The sequence below is a fragment of the Ictidomys tridecemlineatus genome, chromosome 6, assembly GCF_052094955.1.
Source record: "Ictidomys tridecemlineatus isolate mIctTri1 chromosome 6, mIctTri1.hap1, whole genome shotgun sequence".
In the NCBI taxonomy this organism is placed as follows: Eukaryota; Metazoa; Chordata; class Mammalia; order Rodentia; family Sciuridae; genus Ictidomys; species Ictidomys tridecemlineatus.
This window is the reverse complement of record NC_135482.1, coordinates 189,056,612-189,081,036: the sequence shown is the minus strand read 5'-3', so window position 1 is coordinate 189,081,036 and position 24,425 is coordinate 189,056,612. Positions and strand designations below refer to the sequence as shown.

Genomic DNA, 24,425 nt, shown 5'->3' with positions numbered 1-24,425 from the left:
GCTGGACATAAAGCCTAAGGCTTGAGACTTTTGAACTTAGCACGCAGAAGAATGTCTGTCATTAGCCTGTCGTGATTAAGTGTGTTTTCAGTGCTTTGAATTAATCTAGAATTGTTTGCTGTGAATTAATTAACCTAGAATTGTTTACTGTGAATTGATTATGTCTATTGCAGTGCCCAGCATTAAGGATTGTCATTTTCTTGATTAAGAACCTATAAGTGAAATTGTACTGAGTAATTGAATGAATAAAGCATTGAAATGGGCAGAAGCGCTCGGACATTCTTTATTTCTCCCCTCGACTGCATATGTCGCAATTTTGCCCCCTCACGACAAACCTACACTCTCTCTCTTCTCCTTTGAAGACCCTCATTCCAGAGGGGTCCTGCCCTACACCCACAAGGAGAGACTGCCACACAGAAAAGTCAAGAAGAATCTGGACAGATGGGTTTGCTGGGTTCCCCCATCTATTGCCTTTAGATCATATCCTCTGTCCAATCACATCCCTCCATGGCTGTCCAATCCTCTTGGAACCTAAACATAAAAACAAAGTTTTGGGGTCTTTGGGTCTTCATATCTGAAGTCTCCTACCTCATGTGAAACTTTGATTAAATGTTTTGGCAGTGTTGCAGAAAGAACATTGCAACACCCGTGTCAGAGGATGAAGATGAAGACTGGCAGGTGAAAAGTCTTTAGGGGAAAGTGGAGCCCACAGAGAGAACACAGTTGGCTTCAGACCGTAAATGACCTGAATGTTCAGTTTATTTTCAATTTTAATTTTTATTTATTTGCTTGATGTTGGGGATGGAACCTAGGACCTCATGCATGCCAAGCAAACACTCTAGCACTGAGCTACATCCCCAGCCCCAGAATGCTGGAACCTTCCGTAGCCAATGTTGCTTTGAACAAACGCAGGTGTCCTGAGTGGAAATGAGCACATGTGGTCTTGTAACTGTAATGAAAGTCAAATACTTTTCACCCTTACTCTTGGAATATTTGACATTATACAAAGTGGAAATACAAATTGGCTCCATTTTTTGGCAAATAGGCACACCCAAGGAGATATCGGATAAAAAATATCTAATTAGCCCGTGGTGTAAGTAATGTTTAAATAACTTTCCGATCGTAAAGAGCAGGGATGATTAGGAAAATAAAGCTGCTTTACTCTTTCTGTGCCTCTTTCTGAGAATCCATTTTCCCCTTCCTTTTGGTGTCTGGCGATGTAGGTTATTTTCACCAACGTTGAGTCTCAAAGGATGAGTTGGCCGGTGTCACTGATTTAAGACTTCAGAATCCCACACTTAGAAAGAGACCTATTAGAAGTTCTGTGGGCGGTTTTTAAACCGTGGCACAGAGAGAACTGCACTCTGAGATCATCCCTCCCTCCCGCTGCTCCGACACAAACCCTCCAGCTGCCCTCCTGGGCCTCTGCGTCTGGCTCCTCGGGGAGAGAGGAAGAGCCTGGTGCTCAGATTTAGGCCAAATGCAGAATAACCAGCGACCACATTGAGGGCCTTCCGGGCCTTGGCTTCCTCTCAGTAGGCTGAGGAAGTTCGATGACCTCTAAAATTCCTTCTGGCTCCCGAAGGCCGGGGTCTGATTTTATGACATCATCGTTTTTCCTAATCTCAGCCGCCAAAACTGCGCTGCAGCTCCCCCTAGTGTCGGCAGGCAGGTGGCGCCCAGCCCTCCCGATGGCCGCTTGCTGTATTCACCGTTTACATCTGAGATGATGTGTGTGGAATGGACTCCCCAGGAGGCGAGGGGTTTGAACTTGTTTAGTTCACTGGAACAGTGCCTGGCCCATGGAGGATGCTCAAAATGTGTTTGTTGAAATCAGTGTTCAATCTGGAGGCATCTTCTGCTAAATGTAGTCTTTCCATATTCCCCTGTTATTTTTGCTTATGTGATCATTATGCTGTTCCACGGTTGCTGTTTCTTAATTTCCTGGGATGGTCAGGATACTGAATACTGGTCCCTACAGGTGCCAGAAGGCGAACCCCCAGAACCTGTGAGATTGTGACTTAGCAGATGTAATGAAGTTAAGAATCTTAGGATGCGGAGTTGACCTGGGATCATCTGGGTGGACCCAGTGTTATCACAAAGATCTTATAAGAGTCAAGTCAGGGTGACAGAGATGAGACATGTAAGAACACATGATTAAAGTGACATAATGCTGGCCACAGGCCAAGGCATAAGGGCAGAACATGGATGCTGGAAATGGTGAGGAAATTTCTTCTGCCCTTGAGCTTCAGAAGGAATGCCTCTTTGCTTACACCTTGACTTTAGCCCCAAGAAAGCTATTTTGAACTTCTGGCCTCAGGAACTGTAAGACAATAGTTAGGTTGTTTTAAGCCACTGGGTTTGGGGTAATATATTAGAGTGGCCATAGAAGCCTGATACATCTAGCAAAAGAAAACCTTCCCAAAAGTTCCTCTACTAGGAAACAGTTCTTAAAGACTGCTCTAAAAACCAACCATGGGGGTGCATACCTGTAATCTCAGCAACTTGGGGGGCTGTTGATGCCACCCTCAGCAATTTACCGAGTCCTTATCTCATAAAAAACTTAAAATGGGCTGGAAGTAAAATGCCCCTAAATAAATCCCTTGTACAAAAAAAAAAAAAAAAAAGGCAAGAAGAAGAAGAAAGACTGCTCCAAGACACCTGAAAGTCCAAAATGACTAAAGACTAAAGTGAGTCTATATGATTAAAATGACTGTAAACACCTCTCTCAGTATCAGGTAGAATCAACAAGATTTTGCTCTGGCCAGAGCTTCCTTGAGCAGGAAAGATTCTAAAAAGAGCAACTTCAGTAATCTTGCAAGATGAAATTGGAACCCTTTATCTGTGATCGGTTTTAAAAGGGCTCTCCATCCTACACTGTTAGAGACCTGGAGCTTGGATCACACCTGAAATTATAGTATGCATCTCTCTGTTCATTACCTGCCACTGCTGTCCTTTAATCTGCTTGTCATCTGTTACTTTCCATTAGAGCCCAGTGAGGTGGGCACCGAGTTGACTGTTTGCTACCATATTTTCCATGCCTAAAAGGAGGCCCGGAACACGATAGGAGGTAAATCAACACTGGGGTGAAGACTGAGAAGCAGCTGCCAGCAATTGTTTAGCAACGCTCTGGCCTCCCTACCTGTCAGAAGAGAAAAATGATAGCCACCCAAAGGCAATTAAAAGTGATGAGATTAAAAAAAGAAAGAAAAAAAGCAGGCGGTCCCCGGTTGTAACTTGTGGGGCAATTAAAAGGGAACCCAGCTTCAGAAGTGGTCCCTTGCTATCCCTTCACAGTTCAAGTTTGGGGAAAATTAAATACAAGAACTCATTAAGATTTTGGTTTTTAAAAATTACAGAGAGAGAAGGCCCGGTCTTGGCCATTACCAGTCAGCCCTTTGAGAAAAAGGAAAAAAAAATAATAATTAAAACAAGCCAGGCATGGTGGCGCATGCCTGTAATCCCAGGTACTTGGGGGGCTGGGGAAGGAGGATTGCAAGTTTGAGGCCAGCCTGGGAGATTTGGTGAGGCCCTGTCTCAACTTTAAAAAGGGCTGGGGATGTAGCTCAGTGTTACAGCACTTACCTAGCTGCAGGAGACCCTGGATTTGATACCCAGTTCTGGGTAAAAAAAAAAAAAAAAAAATCAAAACATGAAAGAACTTATGTGCAATTGCATCATAGATTTTTACAGCAAAATACTAAAAAAGAAAAATATAAATGCCATCAACGGAAATCAGTCTTTAAAAGTATGCTAGATGGAATAACAGAAAAGCATTCCACTGTAAAAAGAATAAGGACTATTTCCATGTACTAATAGAGCTATATTTTATATATAATATAGCATAAGAAAACAATAGTGTCAAGTAAAAAAGACAAAATGGAGAACAATTGTATTCCATCTTCTGTGTAACAAAAAAGAGTAAAAATGAGTTTCTTTCTTTTTCTTTTTTTGTTTTTTTTTTTTGTGTGTGGTGTTGGGGATTGAACCCAGGGCCTCGCGCATGCTAGGCAAGCACTCTACTGCTGAGCCACAACTCCAGCCCCCTATATTTTCTTTTTTATTGTGGCAAATCCATGTAGCAAAATTTACTATTTTAACCATTTTTAAGTGCATGGATCTGCACCATCCCACCACTCATCTCCAGAACTTTTCCATCTTTGGAAACAGAGGCTGTCCGGTGAAGCACTCCCTCTCTGCTCCGCTCCCTTTCCCCAGCCCCTGACAACCACCACTCTACTTCTGTCTCTGTGCATTTTACTGTTGCAAAGACCTCCCATGAAGGGAATCTATTTGTTCTTTTGTGACTGGCTTATTTTTGCTTAGTGGGATGTCTTCAGGACTCACATTCTTTTTCTTTTTTTAACTGAAAGGATAAATTAATACTAATGAAAGTTACCTGTCCGGGAAGGTAGGAACAAAGCCAGTGGAGATTAGGGATAGGAAGGTTTTCAACTATGTCCCTTTTTGCAATTTTTAAATTTGTGAGTCACGTATATGTATTACTTGTTCAAAACAGTACATTTAACTAAGGTGAACAATAAGCTGAAATGAAGAATAGAGAAACTGCAATGTCCCCTTCATAAAGCTGCAGCCACTAAATGGCCCTGGCCCAGGGCCCCAGGCATGTCTTTGCATGCAGGCAGTGTGATGCCCTGTGAATGTTTGCATGGTGTGGCCACTGGGTTTTGTGTTGGCTCCATGTCCCATACTGGATCCCAAACTACAGAAGTCTGGCAGCCTTGGTAGAGGTGACGCCTGGTAAGATGTGTACTGCTGAACCATATCATAAAGGCTGTTTGGTTAAGACCCTCTGGATTGTGTGGAATTATCTTTAATGCACCAGACAAGGAGATTGTTAACCAGTCTTATTACCTACAGTTTTCTATTACCATGGTAGGGCAGGCCAATGAAGGGAGGATTATCCAGATGCTGACAAATTCCCTGGGACCTGCCAATCTCATTTAGAAAGGAATCAAATCTGTTTATTGCTGATAATAGACGTCATGCCCTCAGGTTTGCTCGGAAGTAATATGTGCATTGCTTTTTATTTTTTTCTTTTAGCAACAGGAGCCAAACTTGGATTCATCCTGATAAACTAAACATTTGAGACTCTATGTGATCTAATTGCTCGGAGCTGTTCCTTAATCCCCATTTTCTAACTCTGTGCAACCCTGTCCACAACAGCATAAACAACCTTGATCCAGGATTGAAAATAGTCCATCCAACAAAGAAGCCTCCTGATTGTTCATGTGGCTGAGATTCTCCAGTGCACTCACCCTTGGTTTTGTTTGTTGTCCTAAAAATTATATGAGTAAAAGAACAAGCAAATTTCAAACCTGTTTCTGGGACAAGGTGAAGGCAAAAGTCATTTATTCATTTATTTTTGTATTCCTACCAACAGGTACTATGGATGATAGATGAAGGGCTCTCCAAAATGCTTGAAGGGTTGCCTTGCTCGTAAACTGTCACAAATGCTCCAATGAAATGTTCTCAGAAATTTGAATTTTAGTAGAAGACATCTGGAACAGTGCTAAATTTAAATTAGATTTATAGAGGCTGGGAGTATTGCTCAATGGTAGAGTGTTTGCCAAGCACGCACAGGCCCTGGGTTCTATCCATAGCAACACCACATACACACACACACACACACACACACACACACACACACACACACACACGGAGAGGGAGGGAGGGAGGGGGGAGAGAGAGAGAGAAGAGAGAGAGGAGAGAGAGGGGGAGAGAGAGAGAGGAGAGAGAGGGGGGGAGAGAGAGAGAGAGAGAGAGAGAGAGAGAGAGAGAGAGAGCAGCGCTGGGATCTATAATTCCTTCTGATTTGTAAGAAATAAAATACCATTTGCACCAGGTATGATAGCACACACCTATAATCTCAATGACTCAGGAGGCTGAGGCAGGAGGATAACAAGTTCAAGTTCAAGGCCTCAGCAATTTAGCAAGGCCCTAAGCAACTTAGTGAGACCCTGTCTCAAAAAAATTTTTTTTGCAAAATTCTAAACCTTAATGTATCGCTAAGTTTGGCCATAATTTTGTAATGAATGTCATTATTCATTAAAATAGCTATGCAAGAAAAGATTTCTAAGCATAAATTAATATCTCACTTAGCAGAATTTGCCTAATCCTTACATCAGTATGTAAATTACAGATGAATTTCAATAAACTTGGCGAGTTTGGACCACTCCTGCTGCTCTGGCGCCCATGAGCACCTGCCAGAGGAGGAAGGCAGGAGTAGAATCCAAACTCATTCTTTCCCAGCTTTTCCTTCTTCCTTCTGATTTTCTGATTAATGACAGAACCACTAGCCAGATGATTTCCAGCATTCATACAAGGCTCTGGCTGGAGGGAGTGTTATTAGTTTCCTTAGAATTAAAAGAGTTTTAGCCTTTCTATTTTTAGAATGCTGGTATGCAACACAGTTAAACAGCTCTCTCCTGTTTAAAAAAAATCCCATTTAGTATTATATGGGTAATAAAGTTTATTATAGACAATTTGAACCAAAGATAAAAAGTGGGGGTATAGGGACAAAGCTAAAGCCTCAGGTCAGGTAACTGTTCATATTCTAATGTCTTCCTTACAGATGGGCCTTAAGCATTTTTCTCTCTGCATGTACATCTGTGAGACAGTGACAGATGATCTGTCCATCCATTGATGAATAGATAGAAGCAAACACATATTCATAGTTCTTACAAATTACCAATTACATCACATATTGGGGATTTTGTCTTGGGTTCTGGGGATTAAACCCTGGGGTGATTAACCACTGAGTCACATCCCCCAGCCCTTTTTATGTATTTATTTATTTTATTTTGAGATAGGGTCTTGCTAAGTTGCCTTGCTAAGTTCTGAGGCTGGCTTTAAAGTTGTAATCCTCCTCCCTCTGCCTCCTGTGCCACTGAGCCAGGCTCACACTGTTTTTTTTTAAAATTTATTTCAGTTGTAGGTGGACACAATACCTTTATTTTACTTATATGGTGCTGAGGATCGAACCCAGGGCCTCACACATGGGAGATGAGTGCTCTACCGCTGAGCCCCAGTCCCAGCCCTCACACACACTGTTTTGAAACTTGTTTTTTTCCCTTCAATAAATCACTGAAATATACATCTTAGGTAATATTTGTAAAACCCCAAAACACATGGGGATATTCAGATTTTTGTGCAAAAGAGAAGAAATTAAATACATATGTAAAAGTACTAAAGACAAATCCAGAGAAAGTGTCTGTGGAGCAGACCTCAGAGAAGTTAGCTTACCCTAATTCAAACTTTTTATTCTGATAAACTTCAAAAAATATTTTCACACCATACATTTTTTTATAACCATACAGCTGGGAAATTCTGTTTCATGCAGCTCTAAGCTTAAAGTTTGCAAAATCTAGTTTTTGCTTCTTCTTTTTCTTCTTCTCCGTCTTCTTTTTTAAAAAAGCTTTTAACTTATTGACCCCAGTATTTTTGCTACATCCATTGCTAGGATCAAATCATTATTCTTTTCAAAAGCATTCCTCTAACCTGAGGTCAAACAAATGTGAAATATGAGGGAGTTATAAAAAGACCAAAATCTAGAACACCCATAACCCTCATGTACTTTATCCAAATTTTTACAACTTTGAAGTGCACCGAATACAGAAAGAATGCAGAGCTTCTATTTTCCAGCTAGAGAAACCACTCACACAAAAAGAATAAAAGTGTATCTCTTTCTCAATTCTGCAGTCAACCTCTCAATCCAAAAAGGGGAAGTGGGGGAGGATCCGGTCCAGCCAACAAAAATAAACTGTTGCTGTTGTTTATTGAGAAAATAATTCCTTGAGATATTTTTTCCCAAGAGGAAAAAAAAAAAAAAAGAAAGAAAAGAAAAGAAAGAAAAATCACAAAGATCCCTAGTTCAGTTTATTTCCTAGAGGAGAAAGTATTTAATGTTTGTTTATTTTGTACAAGCTACCAATTGCAAATGGACCCAAACAGTTCTTCCTCTGGGCAGTGGGAAAGCCAGGCAGGCTAAATTTGCCTGCAGTTGGAGTAGACTCTACTGTCTGTTTGCCTGATCTTGTGTGACTTCTGTCAGATTCCCAAGGTCCACCTGAGCAGTCTGAAGTGAAGGGTTAGGAGTAGCATTGGTGGGGTGAGCCCAGCCCACCGAAGACTGAAATCCAGGCAGCGGAGATTAGACTTGACTCTCGGCCACTTGCTGACTGCGACTCCTCCTCCTTCTCTGCGTCTGTGCCCTTGTCATAGACTCACTGTGGGTAGTTGACCTCTTTATCTCCTGACTTTGAACTTGGCCAGTGACCATGCATCAGTGCAAATTGTGGACCTGTTGAGGGGCCTTCACATGCTTCTGTTTGCCCTCTTATCCAGCTGCCACATCATAGCCAAGTCCACTCCAATGAGGAGGGTGAGAGATGGCAGGGCAGGACTCCTCAGAGGAACAAACTGCCCCAGCTCCACCACCCCAAGGAATATGGACCTGGTCTCCAAGGACACTGTACACAAAGTAAGAGAAGATAACTATAATGTCAAAATTCAACAAAGAATTACATCTAGAACAGAGATCAGCAAATATGTCCACAGGAACACCAGCTCTGCCATTTTTATTTTTACAAATAAAGTTTTATTGGAGCCCCATCCAATCATTACATATTGTCCTTGGCAAAGCTGAGTTGATATGGCAAAGAATATCTGGCCTGTTATCTGTGTGCTTTTTTTTTTTTTTTTTTTTTTTTTGCGGGGGGGAGGTGGAGATTCAGGGATTGAACTCAGGGACACTCAACCACTGAGCCACATCCCCAGTCCTATTTTGTATTTTATTTAGAGGCAGGGTCTCAATGAATTGCTTAGTGCCTCACCATTGCTGAGGCTGGCTTTGAACTCATGATCTTCCTGTCTCAACCTCTCAGCTGCTGGGATTATAGGCATGTGCCACTATCTAGGTTCTTTAGAAAAAAAAAAGTTGCTAAACACCTTATATAGAATATGCAAGTAAATAATCTAGCAAGGAAAATGTCTGCACCCAGTAGAAAAAAATGAACCAAGGATATAAGAAAGAAAATGTGAAGAAATGCTCACATTCAATCTCACTATTCATCAGAGAAATGGAAATTATACAAAACAATAAGATAACTCTTCACACCCGTGACTTAGGAAAAAAATCAGAAGGATGATGGTAATCATTGACAGGATGTGGGGAAATGGAAAAGACTATACACAGAGATGACTACACACACACTTCTTCCATAAGTGACCGTGACCAGGGGGAAAGGGAGGGGAACCAGCCAGCTGGAGAGGGTCCTCTCCACAGCATTCTACTTACACATGGAAAACTAAGCAGAGAAGCAGAGCCATGACCACAGTAAAAAGTTGTGAAGCAGCACAGCCCAGAGCTCGGCAAATACTGAGTCCTCCATAAAGGGACCTTCTGACCTTCATCTATCCCTTGGTAGATTGGAGATGTGAGGCTCCTTGGCTCTTTCTCTCTACTCACTTTCCCTGGGTAATGCCACCACACTTGAGACTTTACCACCAACTCAAAATGTCATCACTTTCAAATGGACATCTCCCTCCTAGACTTCTCTCCTAATCCAGACTGGGGTCCAATGTTGCCCAAGCACCAGTTGTACCCAGAGCTCTCTGGTGAGCCACATGATCTTCAGCAGGTACCTTGCTTGTATCTCCATGTGTCATGGCCAACATTGATTGGACAGTGACTGGTTCTGAGTCAAGAGCTGCCACTGGGAGACTGGCCATGGTGCAAATAGGGGAGTTCTATGCTGACACAGGACACTGGAAGACCCAGAGACATTTTCTATGGGTTCTGTGCCCATGAGATGGAGAAGAACTTGGCATGGCAACCATAACTGAAAGAAGATAAGAAAATTTAGCACACAGATTCCCTGGGCAATCAAACTTATGGTTAAGCAGCAGCACTTTGACTAGAAATAGTCACAGTAGAAGTAGACACATCAAAGGGCTGTCACACTTGTGTTGGAGTTCCTAGAACCAGCAGCAAAGGACACTGGGGCTGGACTATGGGCATTGCTGGCAGTTACTACCGCTCACAAAGAACATTCTAGCCTGGCGCAATGCTGTACACCTGTAATCCCAGCAACTTGGGAAGCTGAGGCAGGAGGATCAAAAGTTCAAGGCCAGCCACAGCAACTCAGTGAGGCCCTGGGCAACTCAGTAAGACCCTGTCTCAAAATAAAAAATAAAAAGGGCTGGAAAGAACTCAACTTAGTGGTAAAGTGCCCTGGGTACAATCCCTAGCACCAAAAAAAAAAAAAAAAAAAATTCCAAAGACCACATGAAACTTAGATGTTGGGCTGCTTTTCTTATTCCCCCTTGCCTCTCTTCTCTTCCGCAGAAAGATATTGCTTTTAAATATATTTTTCCTGGTTGTAGTGAGAGATGCTCATACCCATCATTTCCTATAATAAATGTCATCTGAAAAAGCAGAGTCCTTGCCTCTTACAACTTGAAGAGGCTTAACCAACAGAGCTTCTGAGCCACCTAGATCTAGCCACCAAACTAAGTACAAGATAAGCTTTTCCAGACATTTTCTAAAAGAATGAATGAGGGCTGGGGATGTGGTTTAAGTGGTAGCATGCTCGCCTGGCATGCATGGGGCTCTGGGTTCGATCCTCAACACTACATAAAAATAAAATATATTGTGTCCACCTCAAACTAAAAAATAAATATTTTAAAAAAGAATGAATGAATGAATGCATGTGCACACACACACACAAACAGGGATATAGGACGAAGGAATCAGGAAGGGCGTGGTGAAGCAGCAGTTGGGTGGACAGGAGAAGAATTAAGACAGTGCATTGTCGCAATGGCAACAGAGTCAAATTTGGTGCTCACACACTAGTAGGCATCAGAGTCACCTTGATAGCTTCTCAGAACCCAGAGTGCTGGCCCCACCTGCACAGCTTGTTACCTAGCTGGTCTGAGGCAGGCCTGAGAATCTGCAGCGCTAAGAAGTTCTTAGGTAACACTGACACTTGGGGTCTGGGAACCCCATTGAGAGTCACCGGGGGCTGGGGATGTGGTTCAAGCGGTAGCGCACTCGCCTAGCATGCATGCGGCCCGGGTTCGATCCTTAGCACCACATACAAACGAAGATGTTGTGTCCGCTGAGAACTAAGAAAAAATAAATAAATGTTAAAATTCTCTCTCTCTCTCTCTAAAAAAAAAAAAAAAAAAAAAAGAGAGTCACCGGAAGCAGCAAGTGTCTAAGGAGATCGAGTCCCTCAGAGGCAGCTGGGCAGAATGGGCAGGTTGAAACATTTCTATGTTGTCAGTCTGGATAACACTTTCGGGAGGATAGCGGAATTTGCTGCTTCCTGCTCCCTGGGGAAGAAAAAAAGAAAAAGTATTCCTGTCCCACTGTCAAACTGCAGGCAGGAAAGGTGAGTCCTCTCCATTCAAGCTGTTGTCACACTGTCCCTGACTAGGAGAGCAGTCAGAGCTGGTCAGTGGGTCATTCAGTGTCTGTGTCCCTCAGAATCCCGCACTTTCACTAAGACCCATGTAGGTCAGAGGTTTTCTGTGCAATAAAGGCATTTGTGGTTGGAATCCAAATTTCAATAGATCAGAGACTAAAAATAAGACCATCACTTTGAAAGGAGGTTAAAAGAAGCAAATCCTGGAAACAGCTATTGTTTGCCGGTCATCTAGGTTAGAGTCAAAGCAGGACTGAGGAGCGAAGGCTCTAGAGCTCCCTCAGATGGGTACTTTCATTTCACATCAGTCTCTGCTTGAGAGCATATTTCTTTTCTGACCAGCTATGGGACATTACTGGTCACTCACAACATGCATTTCCCAGGACTGCTGTAATAAAGTACCATCAACGACAGACATTCATTCTCTCACCATTCTGGGGGCCAGAAGCCTGAAACCAGGGTATCAGCACAACCATGCTCCCTCTGGAATCCATAGGGAGGATCCTTCCTTGCCTTTTCCCAGCTCCTCATGGTTGGCTGGCAATCCTTGGGCTTCCTGGACTTGCAGCTGTATGACCCCAACCTCCCTGCTAGGAGTCACCACCCATGCCCTGCCCTGTATCTGTGTCTTCACATGTTCGTGTGTGTGTGTGTGTGTGTGTGTGTGTGTGTGTGTTTGTGTGTGTGTTGCTGGGGATTGAACCCAGGGCCTTGTGAATGTGCAGCAAGCACTCCACCAACTGAAATACATCCCCAGCCCCACCTGTTCTATTCTTATAGGGAATGGTATTGGGTCAGGGGCCTACCCCACTCCAGTATGACCTCACTGTAACTAGTTACATCTGAGTGACCTATTTCCAAACAAAGGCTCGTTCTGAAGCATTACAGGGGTTAGAACTTCAAGGCCCCTTTGGAAAAGGGACTCAACCCTGTAATTAACACCTACTGCAGGCCCTTTACTATTTTCTCTTTCCTAATCAAATCTAGATTTTCTCAAAAGTATATTAAGTGATATACCTATGAATAAAAATAGCCAAGTAGAGACAAGGAAGCCTCTTGACAATGGTTTGTCCTCACATTATTCCTCATGCTGATTAGCAGGTAGGTGCTCAGGTGACTCACATATGCTCCCTAAGAGCCTGTAACAGTGGGGAGTCCAGACAAAGCCATATACCTTTATAGGATGGGAACATCAGAAGGCCATGCACAGTCAGGGCACTTTCTGGATCATTACTTTAATAATAATCTAGTCTCCTTGCTGTTCTCACCATTAGACTGTGAAAGTTGGCCTTTTTTTTTTTTTTTTTTGGCACTAGGGTAGAGCCCAGGGCTTCATGCATGCCAGACAAGTGCTCCACCACTGAGCTACATCCCCAGCTAAAGGCTGGCTTTATCTCTCTTAGTTCTTACCATAAAACCTAACACAAAATAGGCACTTGAATCAATATATTTCAGAAACATTTAAAAGATATTTTGCCAAATCCTTTTTTTTTTTGCAGCATGATGAGCTGCTATCTGCCTCTGCAATAGAATGAGCACTAAAACAATGAGAGATGATCTAAAGCAGCAGACACCAGTTTCCTCAACTGGGAACATGGAGAAGTAAACAAATAGTTGAAGGACGGCTGGGACCATGTTTGGCAGATTAAATAAGACAAATTACTAAATTATGAGGCAGAATTCCTGGATTTTGGGCAGAAAGTCCCAGTGGGTCCCTGGGCATGCACTTGTGGCTCAATGGGGCTCCAGTGGCCTTGGAAAGGGGTCAGCTAATGGCTGACTCAGCGGAGCCCAGGAAAGATAGGTTGAACCAGACCTACCTGGATTTGAGTTCAAAGATTGTTGGAGACTCAATATGCTGGCCTGGGGGACACAGCTCAGTGGCAGAGCAGTTGCCTAGCATGCACAGGATCCTGGATTCAACCCTCAGCACCACCAAGAGAAAACAAAATCATTATGTTCTCCCAGTAGGCTGGGCATTCCATTCAAAGCAACCCAGGGAGGATTGCTCCAAAGCCATCAAATCAGCCACAGCCCAGCTACTGGGAGAGTGGCCGAGGCAGCCTCACTGGAGCAGTCAAGGGTGCTGAGAGGGAGCTGTACTCCCCACCTGTCCACACTGATCCTTGGGCTGTTTGGGGTTTTTATAGGAAACAAAGCTTCTCATTCCACTGTTAAACAGTTTTTAAAAATGCAACCACTCTGACAGATAAAACAAAACAAAACAAAACACAAAACCAGTAGGCTCGGTATGGTGGCACATGCCTATAATCCCAGCAAACTCAGGAGGCTGAGGCAGGAAGACTACAAGTTCAAGGCCAGCCTCAGCAACTTAGTGAGATCCTGTCTTAAAATAAAAAGGGCTGGGAACATAGTTCAAAAGGTAGGTTTCACACCTGAGGTTTCTCCTGGATTGAAGCTTTGATGAGGTTGTGGGCCAGAGGAAGCCCAGGCAAGGCTCCCCAGCCACACCTGGACACGCAGCACCAAGGCAAACTGTTAACTGCAGGTCACAGCCAGACAGCAGGTTGCTTTCACACCGTATTTCAGAGGTTGCTAGTCTTGGGCTTCACTCCTGGGTATCAACGGGTGGTGAGGGTGATGCCTGGGTTAGTTCTTTGTCAGTGCTCTCGTCATGAGCTAACTGGGTATTTAGGATACAGAGCAAGAGTTCCATCCTCCAATTTCTGAATTTCCCCTAACAGGTCCCAAGAGGTAGCCTATGCCGCTTTACATATTTATTAAATATCAGAGGTGTCATTTAATAACACTGTCAGCCATGCTTTGCCTAATGTACTCTGTACAATAAAAACACCATCTCCTCAGTTGCTTTTAAAAAACCTGCACATCAATTTGAAAATCAACCATATTATTAATATGGTCAGTTACATAGTTATCCAAGTAAGAGGTTTTAAGGACCTAATTTTAAAAAGGTGGTTTGATTTCTGAAAAGATACCTAGGAGACTGCCTACAGTGGCAGTCTCCAGGGCAAGACCTTGGGTGTTGGGGGCATGACAGGAGTCTTACCTTTCTCTATATTCTTTTTATTTATTTTTAGTTATTGACAGATACAATATCTTTATTTTATTCATTTATATTTTTGTGTGGTGCTGAGGATTGAACCCAGGGCCTCACATGTGTGAGGCAACTGCTCTGCCACTGAGCCACAACCCCAGCCCACCTTTTTCTATATTCTATTGTACATTTTGAATTGTGTGCCGTGTTCGGGGATTACCTATTCCAAAAGGGGGGAAAAAACTGAACTAGAACAAATGAAAACCAAATATTCAGAATCTAAGTTGAGGCTTCAATCATGAATATCCTTGTCAAAATGCTTTTTCATGAAACTTTGAAATAAAGGGAAAGAAGCTCTGCTATTTAAGAGCCCTCCCTCCCCCACCCCAGCATTTCAGCAGCTATGCATAATTCTTTTAAGGAGCAAGTCAGCATGTGTGGGAGTTAAAAATGCTTTTAATCGCGCCCCCCCCCCAAGTTTGACAGAAGTGTGGCAAGAAGGGCCATCTGTTTTGTTTGAATGAGAAGTGACCCAGCATTCTGATTTCAATTAGCCTCTTTGTAGCTTTCTATTTGGGCTGGTTCCATGGGTAACAGTTCAAACTCAGTGTGGAGAGGAGCTGGCCAAGTCCTGCCAGTGCTGATTTGTTTTAACAACTGTCAATGAACATAGAACAAGTGTGCAAGATAATGCTGCTGGATGCACATTAAAATGCATAATTTTACAGAATCAGAACAGCACATTCTGGAATCCAAGAGCTAAACAAAATATTGAAATAGTATCTTTTAACCATTATTATTAAATAATAATTTAAATATTTTAAAATCAGTGTCACTTGTCATTTAAATTCCTAATTTCAATCAACAAATATAAGCCTATTAGATGCAAAGTATTGTTGTAGGGATCCCACTCCATCTGTGTGTAGTCATCTTGAGCCACAACCACTATGACTGCCCCTGAGGAACCCTGTTCTGTCCCCAAACCCTATAGCTTCCTGGCATACTACAGATAAGAAAAGCCATTAGAGTGTGTATGAGCTTTATAACCAAGCCCCGGTGCCAGAAGCACCAGAAAGTGCTTGACAGTGCACCTGCAGTCTCTGGTGTTAGCTCCATACCAACCAGGCACCCTCACTGACCATTACAAAAGTCCCCTCCCTCTGACCCAAGTTGCAGGGAACCACATGGTCCTGCTGTCACCCTTGACCATGTTTCTGTCTGTGCCAAATAACTGCACTTTGTACAACCATCTATGACCTCTTATAGGGCTATTTATCATGATCAATACCATCCATGTGGTGTTGATCAACACCATTTTTAGTTTTTGCTAAAAATACTCATAAGGCTTTTTAAAGCCATATTTTCTTCTTCTCAAAACAAAATAGATCATTAATTAGAATGCAAAATAATCATTGGATCCAAGAACAAAAGGGAAAAAAGATAATCAAATGTGAATGCAGAAATGAAATTCAAATAAGAAGGTTGAAGATGCTCAACAAGCTGAACATCTCCTCAAAAAAAAAAAAAAGTTGAAGAAATTCAGAATTCCAGAAAGAGAGGAATATATAGAAACAAATTTTTTACTACTTAGACTTTTTTTTTTTAATATTTATTTTTTAGTTTTCGGCGGACACACATCTTTATTTTTTGTATGTGGTGCTGAGGATCGAACCAGGGCCGCACGCATGCCAGGTGAACGCACTACCACTTGAGCTACAACCCCAGCCCTACTTAACTTTTACTTACATAATTAAGGAAACAAATCAGTAGAAGAAAACTTTTGATTCTATCAAAATAAAAATATTTAAGAGAAAAAATAATTATTTTCTACGTATCAATCTTATTGTAGGCAGAGAAATTATGGTCACTATCTATTTGGGTTTTAGGAGAAAATGTATACATTTAGAAAATATATTTTTTTAAGTTGTTGATAGATCTTTATTTTATTTATTTGTATATGTGCTGAGAATCAAACCCAGTGCCTCACACATACTAGGCAAGCGCTCTACCCCTGAACCACAACCCCAGCCCAGAAAACATTTTCTTAATGACATATATTTACATATTGATGAAGTTCAGAAATGTCCTGCTATCCACAGGTAGAATGTGAGAAATTCATTCTGTTAACTGAGGTTATTTATTTTATTCATTAAAAACTGAAAGCATGGGCTGGGGAGGGTGGAGCTCAGTGATTGATGGAGCACTTACCTTACATGTGTAAGGCTCTGGGTTCCACCCCCAGCACCTCAAAAAGCAAAAGCAATAACAACCCCAAGCCATGTTATGATTTGGATCTGGACTGTCCCCCAAAGTTTCATGTGCTGAAGGTTTGCTTGGCCCCCAATGCAGCAAAATTCAAAGGTGGGGCTTTGGGGTTGTGATTGAATGAGGAGGGCTCTGATCTCATCAGTGGATTAATCCATTGATAGCTGAATGCACTACTGGGTGGGGCATTGGTAGAGGTAGTAGGTCACACGGGGGGGGGGGATCCCCTGGGGGTTTTATTTTGTCCTTCGCTGCCCCCCTTATTTCTCTGCTTTCCAACTCCCATGAGCTGGGCAGCTTTCCTCTGACACCATGTTTTTGCCTTGGAGTCAGCAGACTATGAACTGAAACCTCTGAAACTGTGAACCAAAATAAATCTCTTTATGCTGTTTGTGCCAGGTATTTTGGTCACAGCAAAGAAAAGCTGACTAAAAAAAGACCTTTTCAAAGCCTTTCAAAGTTGGTCATTCAAAAAAATCTGTTAAGCGGGCTGGGGATATAGCTCAGTTGGTGGAGTGCTTGCCTTGCATGCACAGGCCCTGGGTTCGATCCCCAGCACCACAACTCTCCCCAAAAAATCTGTAATGCTTTATGGTTTTTAAATTTTCTTGTGTGATTCATATCATTACTTTTTTTGTTTCCCCTTTTTTTCAGCCCTGGGGATTGAATTCAGGGATGCCCTACCACTGAACTATACTCCCACCCCTTTTTATTTTTTATATTGATAAGTTCAAGGCTGGTCTTAAACTTGTGATCCTCCTGTCTTAGCCTCCCAAGTAGCTGGGATTACAGGCATGTGACATGGGTCCCGCAAAGGCATTATGCAACTTTAGACAGTATTTGTAAAAGTATCTGAAAAGTATAAGATATTGAATGCACAGATTTAAGGTACTGGTAATTTTTAAGTAAAATGGCTGAAAAGTCACCAGGTAACCATTTATGACCCCACAACCCTGGGCTGTACTTAGGCTCAAACTGTGTGTGATGGGCAAAGAAAGGTCTTTGTTCATCTACTTCCTCCAAATTGACCCATTACTTTAGAGTCTCTCCTTTCAATTAAAGCACTGATTCTATACCAGAAACTTAAAATGCAAATTAAGACCACTCTATTTATTGGCATTGTCTAGATGATCAAATTAGCCAAAAGGTAGGACTGAGAAAATAACACTAGGCAAATTGTGAAGCAACAAAAAAGACGATTTGGAAGCATTCATTTCTTAGTTCAGAGAACATGTGGCTGCCTCCCACGTGCCTGGCACCATGGCAACTGAGTAGAACAGGGCCCGGTCCCCAAAGAACTTATAATTTCACCAGAGGAGACACACCTAATTCATTAACTGCATTGTAAAGTATGAAGGAAGAGATCTCTATAATGAGGGTTTATTAAAAAAACCTATTGCCAAGGTTCATTTTTCTTTTTTTCCTGAACAATTCTGATTATATCAGAAGTAGAACATCTCCAACAAAACAATTATCTAGCTGTGGAATACAAATCCAGCCCAGAAGCCTGTTATTCCCTGTGGGGTCTAATTTTTTTCACAGAGAAGCCCAGCATGGTACAGAAACCCAGGCTCCTTGTTAACCACCAGGCTGTTTGTCAGGCTGGGCGCCCTGGACAGAGGAGGGGGCTCCAGACACCCAACACTCAGTTTCTTCTGGCAGGGGTCATTGACTTTAACTGTGACTCAAGAAGGAATACCCTGTGACATTTGGTTCAACAGATGGTTTTGACTTAGGTGCTGAAACAATTCTGGTAAAAGAAGAAAAAAAGAGAACTTTCCATTTTTGTGATTTAGTAGATAGAGCATTATTATTATTTTTGAGATGGAGTCTTGCTTTGTTGCCCAGGCTGGCCTTAAATTCTGGGGCTCAAGTGGTCCTCCACTTTAGCCTCCACGTAGCTGGGACTACAGGTTCCCACTACCATACCCCGCAGACACAGCATCATTAGAAGAAAGTATATTCATATGTTGGAGCCTTAACTCCGAGTACTTCTGAAGGTGACTATATTTGAAGACAGAGCTTTTTAAAAAAGAGATAATTAAGGTCAAATTTGGTCATTTGGGAAGGCCCTAATCCAACTGGCATTCTTATAAGAGATTTAGACACATAGACATCAGGGATGTATGTGCACAGAGGAAAGGTTATGTGAGGAAACAGAGAATGTCACCACCAAACAGCAAAAGAGGCCACCAGAGGAACCAAACGTAGCAACACCTTGATCTTGAACTTCCAGCTTCCAGTACTGTGAGAATATAAATTTCTATTGCTTAAGACACAGATAGTATATTACCATGGCAGCCTGAGCCAACTTTGTTTTTACTTGTGTTAAAACAAAAGAGGCCTATATTAAAGCAAAATATGACTTTTTAATAGTTTTTAAATCTAAAACAAAGCTTCTGGCAATCTTAGGTTCCTGTGTCACATAGAACTTTGAAGCAATTGTATTTGAAATGCTTTCAGGTTTTGTCACTAAAATATGTTACAAATTCTTATGTACTATGGGTTTTGTGTAGTAAAATTTACATGACCAATACCAGAAGAATTGACTAAACCTTTGAAGATATGTACGTTTTAAGATGATTTAACATTAAAATTTTTGTGCTGTTTTATTACACCTTTAGGAAAGCTTTTTCCAGTTTCCTAAATCAGAAAGCACAAAAGCACACAGTTTGGTGTAGATGGGAAGTGTTAAGGAGATGGATGGTGGGTGGTGCGGGTGTTGAGGATCATCCTGTTGAGCAGCTATGGCAGGTGTCACTGTGGAGGGGTATGTGGGGAAGAGGGGACTAGCTAGCATGGGCTGCAGTGGTCTCAGAGAGATAGTGCCACAGGCCCTAGTGATGGAGGTGGTGGGCAGGAAGCAATGGATCTGGAGTTGAATGCATGAAACTTGGTGACTAACTGAAGAGAGGTGCCAGGTGACCTGAGTATCCAGCTACCACGATGAAGTAGCTGACAGGAGATGGAGAATCAGGATGAGGCACAGTTCTGGGGGACAGGGTTCGCCTCTGTACACGATAAGTTTGAGATTCCCTAGGCCCACTCAGGTTGTCCAGCAAGCAGGTGGCTATCACTGGAGCTGAAAGCAATCGTTATAAAATGAGAGTGAAACCGAATAGAGAATACCAAGTGAGAAGAAGTCAAAGATGGAAAGGATGGAATATCAACTCTTACTGGGTGGCAGAAGAGAGCACTCCCAGAGGACGCAGACTGATGGTAAATTCGGACAAAAGGGTGTCTCCTATTTTAATGTACTTCACTACACATGCAGGGCCAGATGTCTGTAACAATGTCTTTGTGATTCTATGCAGAAGACTCAAGTCAAGACTTTTGGGAAATACTGCTTTTAGGACAGGGTTTTCAGGAGAGACTGGGTATCAGGTCAACAAAGCCCTAATAAAATTCAAGCTGAAAAGTACTCACTGGCTGGGGGATTTGGTGGACCCTGGAGACCTCAGGAACAGAACTTCCAACAGAATCCTGGGAACATGAGACGACAGGATGGCAAAGACAGATGGGCAGAGGGAAGGGAAAAAGGGAGAAATGGACCACAGGGGTTTTGTGTTTTCTTAAGTTTAGCCGAAAGTTGGGCATATTTAAAAATAAAGGGCATGGAGAGAAAGGATTTGAACACATTAAAAGGGAAAACTGAAGGAGAAAGAGAAGCCACTCTAGAACAGACAGGAAGGAGGCCAGGTGAGATTGGAAACAAGCACGGGGTGAACAGAGGTGGAACAAGAAACTAGAAGATGCTAAACAGCCCTGGTGCTGCCTGAAAGCTTGGGAGACCTTAATGTGCTGAGTAAGGAGACAGGCTGCAGACAAATGGTGTGGTTCAAACAGTGCTCAGGGCAGTCCTACAAAATAAAGAGCTCTACAAATGACCCAAGGTGACAAAAGGAACAAAACCAACATATCCCCAGCAAGAAAACACTGGTACCTGGTTTCCAGGTCTTTGCTGCATGCCTCTTTCCTTCACAACTTTTAAAACTCCTCCTTGGGCTTCTTGAGGCTCACGTCTCATATCATGATCAGGTTTGTCCTGGGATACGCACAAAGCAAGAAGGGTCTATGGGTCCTAAGGGTCTACCTGCACAAGCTGAGGCAGGATGCACTTTCCTGGGGAACTTTCTAAACAAATCATGGCAGCGAACCCTCAAGACAAAGCTGACCAGAGTGTGCAGAGGAGGCTGTCTGCTCCACTGCCCCTCATCACTTGCCTCATGCCTTCCTTCTGACTTTTCCTTTAATACTTTTACACGCTGGCATTCCTAATCTGAAAAGCTCTGAAATTCAAAACTTTTTTTGTATGTGTGTGGTGCTGGCAATTGAACCCAGGGCCTCAGTACATGGCAGCCACAAGCTCTACCCCTGGGCTACATATACCCGCAGCCCAGAAAATTTTTTTTTGTTTTTTTTGAGACAGGGTCACACTGAGTTTCTTATGGCCTCACTAAATTAATGAGGCTGGCTTTGAATTTGTGATCCTCCTACCTCAGCCTCCAGAGTGGCTAGGATTACAGGCATACGCCACCATGCCCAGCCCAAACCTTTTGAATACATCATATAATCATCAAATACTTCAGATTTTGGGACTGAGGATATAGCTCAGTTGGTAGAGTGCTTGCCTCACATGCACAAGGCCCTGGGTTCAATCCCCAGCACCATACACACAAAAAAAATTTCAGATTCTGGATTTTCAGGTTAAGGATGCTCAACTGGTAAGGCCTATGCAAATCTCTCTGAATCTGAAAAACTTTGAAATAATAAACATTCCTAACCCAAGCATTTCAGATAAGGGATACTAAACCCATACTTCACTTTCCCAGTTGCCTCTCCATTGTCAACGTGTGAAATATGGTTACTTTAGAAGCAAAATAAAAGTTAGAACAAAATAGTAAAGTTAATTGTTTTTAATCACTAATTGTACAGAGAGGAAGCTTAACTTTGATCTAATAAAACTAGTGTGGCATCTGAATCAAGGGTCTAAATAAAACTTGCCCTTTGTTTAGTCAAAACCAGACTATCTCATTGGTACCTGTTGCACTGCAAAAGACACACACACACACACACACACACACACACACACACACACACACATATATACACACAAAAAAACTTTTATATCCTACATGTGAGAGAATTTAAAATTAACTAGAGTTCCTTCTCTCTTCAGGTCAGTTGTTTTCTCTTTAAAAGACAGTAATGTAAAACAATTTAGTAACAACCCAGAAACATCATATAAACAACAGCTAATAATTGTAGTTATAAGTTTAATGATAATGTCTGATTTGTTCTCATAGCAGCAAGCAGTGAGCCCCTTAATACAAACGAATATTCTCATAGATAAAGCAGACTAATCTCTGAAATCATCTCAAATTTCTATGTTCCACATAAATAGACCTTGATTAGTCAGATGAATGTGAAAAAGAGATTTTTAACTCTAAAGAAAACATTATTTGTGAAATACAAAACAAAACAATGTAATCATAATGACGAAGATTTTCTAGTCTGCTAGTGAACAGATCCTAAAACCTGACTTTAGAAAAATCAAAAATACTGTATTTTAAAAAACAAGAATATAAAATCCCTAATGATAACAAAGTAAGAGCCACATAAGTTCTAGACTTACATAATTGATCTAACTAGATATGGGCGACTGAAATTTGTTATTGCCTCACAGTGAAATATTTTAGACTTGACACAAAGCCCAAAAGACTGAACTTTCACTTAGCTCAAAACTCAGAAAGTGTTACATTAACAAAATTCAATAAATTCTGCTAAAATAGTATAAATCATTTAAAACACCCTTGGTCAATACATTTGTATTTACAGAATCTCCTTGAATATACAATAGGTAATGATGCAATGAAGACGTTTTTACAATATTTATTAAAGTAACAAATTTATAAATTGAAAGACTCAGAGGCACATAGTTTAAAAGGCCAACACCATGGGAATAATGAAGTCAACACAGAAAAGTAAGAAGATATGAACAGTTACAACTGATACAAGATTCTTAAAAGCCACATTCCCCCCAATGAACACATCATAGGAATCATCCTTCAAAATTACCATGATAAAAAGTTATTTCCTTCAAAGAAAAATAATTCTTTCCACCTACCGAGCCTAGAAAATCCTATTTACAATTAACCGTCCTGCATTTCATCAGTATTATGGCCTCCTCTATTCTGCCGTCAGAAGTACTGAAAACTTTATAGCTATTGTATTTACAAATGCACATTATATTTAAACTTGCTCTTCATGGAGAACAACTGATATATACTTAATCAAATCACGATACAAATGCTTTAGTGTTGAAAACACATTTTGTGGGGACAGGTGTATGGGAAGAGGTGTACTTAGAAGTATGTTGTTTCTGAAGGATTACTAGGCCAATAAGTCTGATAAAACTCAAGGTAGTCACAAAAACAGGTCTTTGTTGATGAAGAATTTAATTTATTTCTGTTTTAACTGGACACACTGGGCTTCTTCAGTCAACCTTCACCACACTGTATATTTTGGTAACAAACCAAAAGCATGCAAAGAAGCCGATTGTTCCTAGAAAAGAAAAAAACAATAACAAAATAAACCTATTTCAAAGCAGGTTCATAATTTACACCAAAATGCAGACTTACAATGACTAGTTCCCTTAAAAAGTCACAAAACTATAAACTATTACTGGCTGCGAATATACCAGAAATCCAGGAGTTTTCTTGAAATAAAAATTTCTTATAAAAGGTGACAGAATTTTTTACATTTTAAGACTATTAAGCTTTCCATAATACACTCCATTTTCTTTACAAATACAAGACTGTATGTAAAAATAAAAAGAATGCCAAATGTCTTCTCCTATTTAAGAATATATTATCACAAAATGGAACCGCTACTAAAAACTTTTTTCAGGTATGATAAGAATACTCTAAATAGAATGTCAGATAAATATTTTCCAAGTATAATTATTAGGAATTATCAGCTTTCAAAGAATTATAGTAAAAGAGAATAACACAAATGCTATTACAAAATGGTAAGAGCGATATAATTGGGATAGTAACAAAGATGATTTTGGCTGAAAGTGAGGTTGGCATAGTATCAGAGAACAGAGCAATTCCGTCATAATCACATAGACTGTCCTTGGATAAGTTAACTGACATTCTCAAACTTTCTTTTTTTCCCCCAGTGCTGGGATCTAACCTAGGGCCTTGTGAACATCAGTCAAATGATCTACAACTGCTCTATAACACCCCCACCCCTTTTTAAAATTTTATTTTGAGACAGGCTGGCCTCAACTTTGTAGTTCTCCTGCTTCAGTATCTGGGAGTAGATATATGCCACCACAACTGGCTCCAAGCCTATTTCTTTTTCAATAGAGACAACTGTATCTCTCCTACCAGCCTCCATTATGCTATTACACAGAGTAAATGAGATGATTCATAGAAAAAAACATATTTTCCTTTATTTTCAGGTATCCTCATTGGTCTAGAACCAAAGAATTTGAATTCTAAATGGGGCAGTCTTTCAATGTGACAAAAATGAGACTCAAAAGGGTTAAGTGACTATCTCATGGCTATGTGGCTGGTAAGTATGGGCAGAATTCAAATTCAGGGTTTTTTTTTTTTGAGAATTTTTTTTTTAAATATTTATTTTTTTTTAGTTCTCGGCGGACACAACATCTTTGTTGGTATGTGGTG

At 41.3% G+C, this 24,425-nt stretch overlaps 1 protein-coding gene across 1 annotated transcript in view; it reads right to left on the bottom strand.

Moving 5' to 3' along the window:
* Positions 1-21,993: 21,993 nt before the first annotated feature.
* Positions 21,994-24,425, bottom strand: part of Tm9sf2 (transmembrane 9 superfamily member 2) — a 60,224-nt gene continuing 57,792 nt past the window's right edge. The window contains exon 17 of the mRNA XM_005317018.4: positions 21,994-23,295. Coding sequence (XP_005317075.1) covers positions 23,228-23,295 — 68 coding nt within the window. The 3' untranslated portion in view covers positions 21,994-23,227. The remainder of the gene's footprint in view (positions 23,296-24,425) is intronic.